Genomic DNA, 6,743 nt, shown 5'->3' on the forward strand with positions numbered 1-6,743 from the left:
CAATGAGTGAAATTGTTTTGAAAACAATGTTGATCTATAGAGTGTAAATAAGCATATGAATCCAAATGGGGGTGGCTTCAAATGATCTTGATGTTGTTGAGACAATATCGTTGTATTCAGTCCACACACCATTAATAGCGCAGTGAGCGACGTAATGTGAAAGGCCTGCTGAATTTGGCTGGTATTCAATTGCGGCTTTTAATGTGTAATCTGCATTGCCCAGTTTTATTTTGGGAGGTATATCAATCAATCTCATCTTCGGAATTTCTTTTGTACCATCTTCTGTGATAAGCGGAGTAAGATCAGTAAAAACGATACTACAAAATTCCGTTTTTACGCGTTGCGTTTTTCGGCAGTTTTTACAGTTCACAAAGCGCTCGATACCGGTGAATAGGAAACATGATTGTAAATCGACAATTCCCTTTTTGAGGAGTATGTCAAAATCAACCTCCAACAATGCAATTTTTCTAACAGATGCGCCTTTACAATCACAAGTGCGAATTTCGCGTGCACTGTATAGTTCAAACATTTCAACGACTCGCTGAATGTTCGATGTACAATCAATAGTTGCTTTGGACATTAAAGTCCCAGTGAATGAAAAATGTGTATCCAAAAACAGTTTAATTCGATTTTCATACAGACATAGGGGTATTGCAACTACCATAAAATATATGTATTTCATCAAGTTTATCAAGCTCTTTCCAAGTTTATGCATAGTGTTGAACTTTTGTTCAAGCTCTACCATCGAAATGTACAGTAAAATAATTTACGGGCACGATGTAAGATGGCGTTTTTTCTGGTCAAAAAAGTTGCAATATCCCTTTGCATACAGAACGTCTTCATCGCCTACGGTGAATGCATTCAATATATTCATCAAATATTCGTTATAGTGCAAATTGGCAAATAGATCTGGATTTTGCATTAGAATTACACTGAGAGCATGGAATAGGCAATCAGGGGCACAAGCGTTTTTGACATAAATGTCAGTTCCATTCATGTTGAATGTTTGACAATTGTTGATGGTTTGCCTTCCTTCAACGTTTTGATTGACTGATTGAGTCACACGTGAAGTTGAATGGAAATAGCATAACAAATGAACCATTTTTTTATACTTGAATGCATTCGATAGTGAAATATTTGAGTCATTGCAATCAAATTTGTACCACTTTTCATTGGTGCGTTTGATGTGAACAGAATAATGTTTTCCCGAACCAATGACAGTGGTTTCGACTATGGCCATTAATTGATAAACCTTATCATGAAGTAATAAGGCTTGAGGGACACTTTGAAGAGACATTTTAGTGTCTGCTCCGTCGACAAAAAAGAATTTGTCCGAGCAAATTTGAGCACTTTGATTACACTCACGACAAGTGAATGGTGGTGTCATTAAACCATTCAAATCATCCAATCCAATTTTCAATACATTTGTGCCATTTTGCTTGTCGCAGTGGCACAAGTGTTCAGAGAACAAACGATTGTGCTCAAAAACTTTATCAATAGCGTGAGGAACAGTGGATTGACAATCAAGCGTTTTTAATGTTGAGACAACCGTTGTTTCAAAACCTTTCAAAAGTAACTTGTTTCTTGCTAAATAAGTCTCATGAATTGCACCTTTCTTCAAGTAAGTTTTCATGAATTGAACCAAATCAGGATCAGCACAGTCATACAACATCTCTTCGAACTCCGAGTCGTCAACTATTGCACAGGTCAAAATGTGTAGAATAATATCTGTTGATTTTGTATTGGTGACAAAGATAGAGTTCCTGGTTCTATTCAAATGACCGTTAGCTAGCCTCGCAATTTTGACCAAAGTAACATTTTCGGAAACCTGTTGAAATAAAATAATTAAAAAAACAATAGCATGGAAAAGTTTAAAAAGCAAATCTTTAATCTTACTTGTTTGTTTAAGATCGAATTAATTCGACGATGCTTCGTTGGGTTTTCTAAAGGCATTCTTTTGTTCCTCCAATTCTCATAATATTGCATCTCTGGGACGATCTCCTCATCTTTCTCTTTCTCTTTCTCTTTCTGTTTTTCCTTCTCTTTCCCTCTTTGTTCAACTTTGATTTGTGACGGCATCGGTTTGACGGCCTCACATTGACTTGGTCGGTTTGATTTGCCTGAAGTCAATGAAGTCAATCGTTCTGGTTTCTCAATTTCCTTTCGCACAGACTTTGTTTGGTCGTGTTTCTAAATTTAAAAAAAATCAATGTAATTGAATTGAACAATAAAGATAAAATATAATATAATTTTTGCTTACATATTTGAGCAAGTTTTGATTTAGCTTCACTTCAAGTCTGGTTAGCTATGCAAGCGCAGTTACTTCTTCCAGCGTTCTCTCTACAAAAACGTGGGGCGACGTTGGCAAGTCCTTAAACACATGGTTTTTTATGACGTTGAACCTTGATTCGTATCATTGCTGACGGCTAACACTTGGGTCGATTTGGAATACTTTCTCATCACGCCGCTCCATAGCGGAAGAAAGTTGAAAAGTTGCTTTAGAAAAACGTTCAAGAACGGATTGTAGTATATTCCACCATTTTTAACCGGTTTCGGTTTCGTTATTTCGATATCAATAGAGTGCAGGCATTCAACTTTGTTTACAATACTGTTGAAGAAATCAATGAGGCAAATTAAGTGACACGCACAAGAATAGCGCCATCTACAATCGTTAGAAGAAAGCTATGATGCTTACGGTCAAGCTTCAAAACATTAAGAAAACGTTCAAACGATCAAACGTTCAGACGTTCGAAACGCTTGATCCATCCGTCGAATTGAAATGTTGCAATTGCTTTTATTTCTGATTCGGTTTAATGAGTCATAAGAATATGCATTTTTCCTTGATTGAGAAAAACTCGAACTAAATTTTGTTTAACTTCGTAATAAAAAATAATACAATTCAAAAACGGTAGATACTTCAATCCCATAGCTGTCAAAGTCAGTGGTGATGGCGCGTACTTTGGAGTTTCAAATTTTCGAATTGCAGACTTTATTTTATGTATAATTATGTGTAAAGAACAACATTTTTACATTGATTTTCTGAAAATAAAAGTAAGCAAAAAATGCTATAATAAACCAATGATTATTTCAGTAATTTTGACTTTTGTTGAGTTCACATCGAACATTGACTAAAGGCTAACACCTGAATCAATGCTAGAATTTGTAGTGCTAACGCCCAAACCATAAGTATCCAATTGATAAGGTAAAAAAGGAAATTCATAAGAAATCAATGATTATTTCAGTTTATTTCTATAATTCTGATTTTTATTGGATTCACAACAATTATTGATATGCGACTAACGACTTACTCGATAAACCATATCTATGACTCATTAAACCGAAACTAAGGAAATTTATTGGAAGAATTTGTAGTGCTAACGCCTAAGACATAAATCTCCCATGGTTTTTTCGAATATGTTTTATATAAAAATATAAACCTGAGTTTTTAATGAGTTTGTTTCATAAAAATAATTTGGTCAAATAAAAATTTTCTTCAAATTAATGAGAAAAAAATGCGCAGTATGAAATATTTTGATTGAGTCGGTGCAATCATAGAGCCGCTAAACTTTGGAGGTTAGGTTGCCGTTCTTTTGCGGCATGAAAAATTCATCGTTGGTATTGTTTAGATCACGAACATTTTCATGTTTGATTACCACAAACAGCACTTACAACATATTTTGTGCATCTTTTTCACACAATTTTCATCGCATACTTGCAAAAATGATAGAATATCATAAAATTCATTTCTTCATTTGTTAAACGTCATTGAAAACCGTGGTTTACTGAGTCAGTCGGTTTATTGAGTCAGTCAGTATCACCGTAGTTTTAACAGATTAAAATCCATGTCTGGAATTATTATTATGCCACAGGATTGTTGAATTTATGCACATTTATGAAAACAATACTATATAAATATTGTTCGCGAGTGGAAACATCATTTACGTTATAACCCCGTAAATATTTCAATGTATCACTGACAGCTGTCATCGAATGTAAACATACGTGAAGTTGCTAACGTTCATTCAATAGCTTTACCCAAAGCACTAAAACTTGAACTTTTGTACACAAGTGAAGTGACTAAGTAATAATTTCAATTTTAAATTTTTCCCTACAATATTAAAATATTAATCTCACACAAATTAAAAGTTTCTACATATTGATCTATCAATTTTTATTTTTTGCACTTTTTAAGTGAATATTCGCTAATAAAAAAAGAAATATTCATTGGAACAATTCCATTACGATGTTAGATGGCGCTGTTAGTTGTGACATAAATGCTTTACGTATATCACATACAGCTAGTTTGCATCATTGAAGAAATTAAATTCAATGTCAGACTCTTCTGATTCGTCTGCTTCGTCGTCGTCATATTCTTCATCGTCATTTGCATCAGAACCGTCATCGAGCCCATCTACTTCTTCGATAACGAAACCCACTTCATGCGTTGTTACTAAATTTGAGAGCTTTTGGGAGCTTATACACGAGAGACATTTATCATGACTGTTGTCGCTTTCAGTACACGGAATATTTGCCAAAATAATGATGTGCTCAACGATATCTGAAGTCACGTCGTAGCTGTCGCATTGCATCAAAAACCCGAGAACAGACAGGTACGACTGTCGTGCCTTGGAATTCATTTTTCGTAGAAGTCGATTCTTATGCCAATTGCTAATAAGGTGGGATCCATCCAATCGAATAAATGCGCCTTTGATGTTTTTGTGTCGTTGACAAATTTTATGCGGAGCACAATCAAGGGGATTGTCATTTAAATTGCCGTTGGGCTTAACCCGAATAGAGTTTAGTTATTTTAGCTTAGGAATTTAGATTTAAGTTTTTTTTTTTTCAAATCCTCCCGATTGGTTCATTATCAATTATTGAATACATACACACAAAAGAAGAAAAGAAAAAAAAAAAAAAACAACAAAGGAAACTGAAATAAATAAAATTGGAATGAACTAAATTGAAAAAAAAAGAGATGATTCGAAAGTAAAACGTACACAATATAAACACAAAAGAAAGAGAAACTGAATTAAATTACAATTGAATTGAACAGATATTGAACATATATTGAACATTTTTGATTTACTTTTAAGATTTTTGCATGAAAAATTCAAATTACATATTTAAGATCTCAGTTACACTGATTCATCGATTTTTCGATACTTCATCACGACTATTGCATTTTGCGGAACTTCGTTACTCTTACACATTCATGATTGAATGAGCAAAGTTATCATTTTGAATTGCGAGTTTTGTTAAAAAGCAGAAATGAGTGAGAAAATAACTCTTTTGACATGGTGGAAATCGATGAAGCCGAATATGCATTGAAGAAAGGGGCTTTCGATAGAGAGTGTGATAGAGTGAGACCGCGCAAAGGAAGTAAACTCACTTCTAATGTGGATTTAAGAAAAGAGTACAGAGAATGTATCGTCAAAACGTATAATGATATATTGAGTCATTTATTCAGCTATCTTACAAATGCAAATTTAGAACAGAAACTCGATATTCAGCAAAGAGTCAAGACTCATTATGGGAAACTAGTAACTGCATTCGATATTTTGAGTTTATCGTATCCGTTTGAAAAACACATTTAAGCTCCGATTGACATAGAAAAGGTAAAAGAAAGTACACAGAGTACGTCGAATGATATTGAAGACGATTTGCAATCGAATAGTTCAGAAGAGTCCGTAGACTCTCAACCGGATAAATTAGAAAATAATTTGACTGGTAAATCAACGTCTGAAACCCAAACAAATAGCATCGATAAGAGTGCTTCGGTTAGTAATCCCGGTGAGATCGCAAATAATTCTGAAAACCATACAACGAGCGACAACGAAAACGAAAATACAATGGCGAAAACGCCAAAAGATTTTATTGCGCTGGCTAATCAAATGATAGGCTATAGATATAACGGTGATCCATTAAATCTTGATAGTTTTCTAGACGCCGTTGACTTGTTAAAAGAGCTATGCGAGAGACCGAATGTGGATATCATGCGTAAATTTGTAATGACACGTTTAGAAGGTACTGCGAGAGAGGCAATTGTGGTAGAGCCCCAAACTGTTGATGATATTATTCGACAATTGAAAGCCAATATCAAGACCGAATCGTCAAAAGTAATTGAAGGGAGAATTCTCGCGCTCAGAGCTGATAAAAGCAGTCTCACAAAATTTGCAGAGCAAGCAGAAGCTCTAGCCGAACAGTTTCGACGTAGTTTATGTGTGGAAGGCTTTTCCAAGGAAAAAGCGAAAGAAATGGCGGTGGAAAAAACAGTAGAAATGTGCCGTAGGTCGGCTAAAAACGATATTGTGAAAGCGGTTATTGCTGCATCAAAATTCACTGAGCCCAAAGAAGTTGTAGCCAAAATGATCGTTGAGATCAATAATGTTAAGCAAGACAAGCCTCACAATTCTTACACACACAAGTTTGGTCGCCCAAACCATGGCAATAATAATGGTCGAAATTTTAATAATAATGATCGCTCGAATAAATCTCAGAATAATCGACAAGGAAATGGAGGTAACTGGCGCAGCAATGGCCATAATAATGGTGGTAATGCGAACAATCGTGGTCAAAATAATAACCGATCGAATCAGCAAGGCCAAAACAATAACAGAAACGGTCAGAATTATAACAGCAATTATAATGGTAATTACCACAGAGGCAACAATTCAAATCGTGGCTCGAATCAAGCTAAAATACGTTTGATGACGGGAAACGAGAGCCCCCCGGGGAACGGCGGG

At 35.1% G+C, this 6,743-nt stretch overlaps 1 protein-coding gene across 1 annotated transcript; it reads left to right on the top strand.

The window, feature by feature from the left end:
* Positions 1–5,294: 5,294 nt before the first annotated feature.
* On the top strand, positions 5,295–6,648 carry LOC129572467 (putative uncharacterized protein DDB_G0286901; the record flags this gene model as incomplete). The annotated part of the gene is made up of 2 exons (XM_055452431.1): positions 5,295–5,379; positions 5,596–6,648. Coding segments are annotated over exons 1-2 (1,138 nt in total), but the record flags the coding sequence as incomplete, so codon positions are not given.
* Between the last annotated feature and the right edge of the window lie 95 nt (positions 6,649–6,743).

Source organism: Sitodiplosis mosellana, unplaced genomic scaffold (assembly GCF_009176505.1).
Source record: "Sitodiplosis mosellana isolate CC-2019 unplaced genomic scaffold, AAFC_SMos_1.0 Smas_scaffold_5047, whole genome shotgun sequence".
In the NCBI taxonomy this organism is placed as follows: Eukaryota; Metazoa; Arthropoda; class Insecta; order Diptera; family Cecidomyiidae; genus Sitodiplosis; species Sitodiplosis mosellana.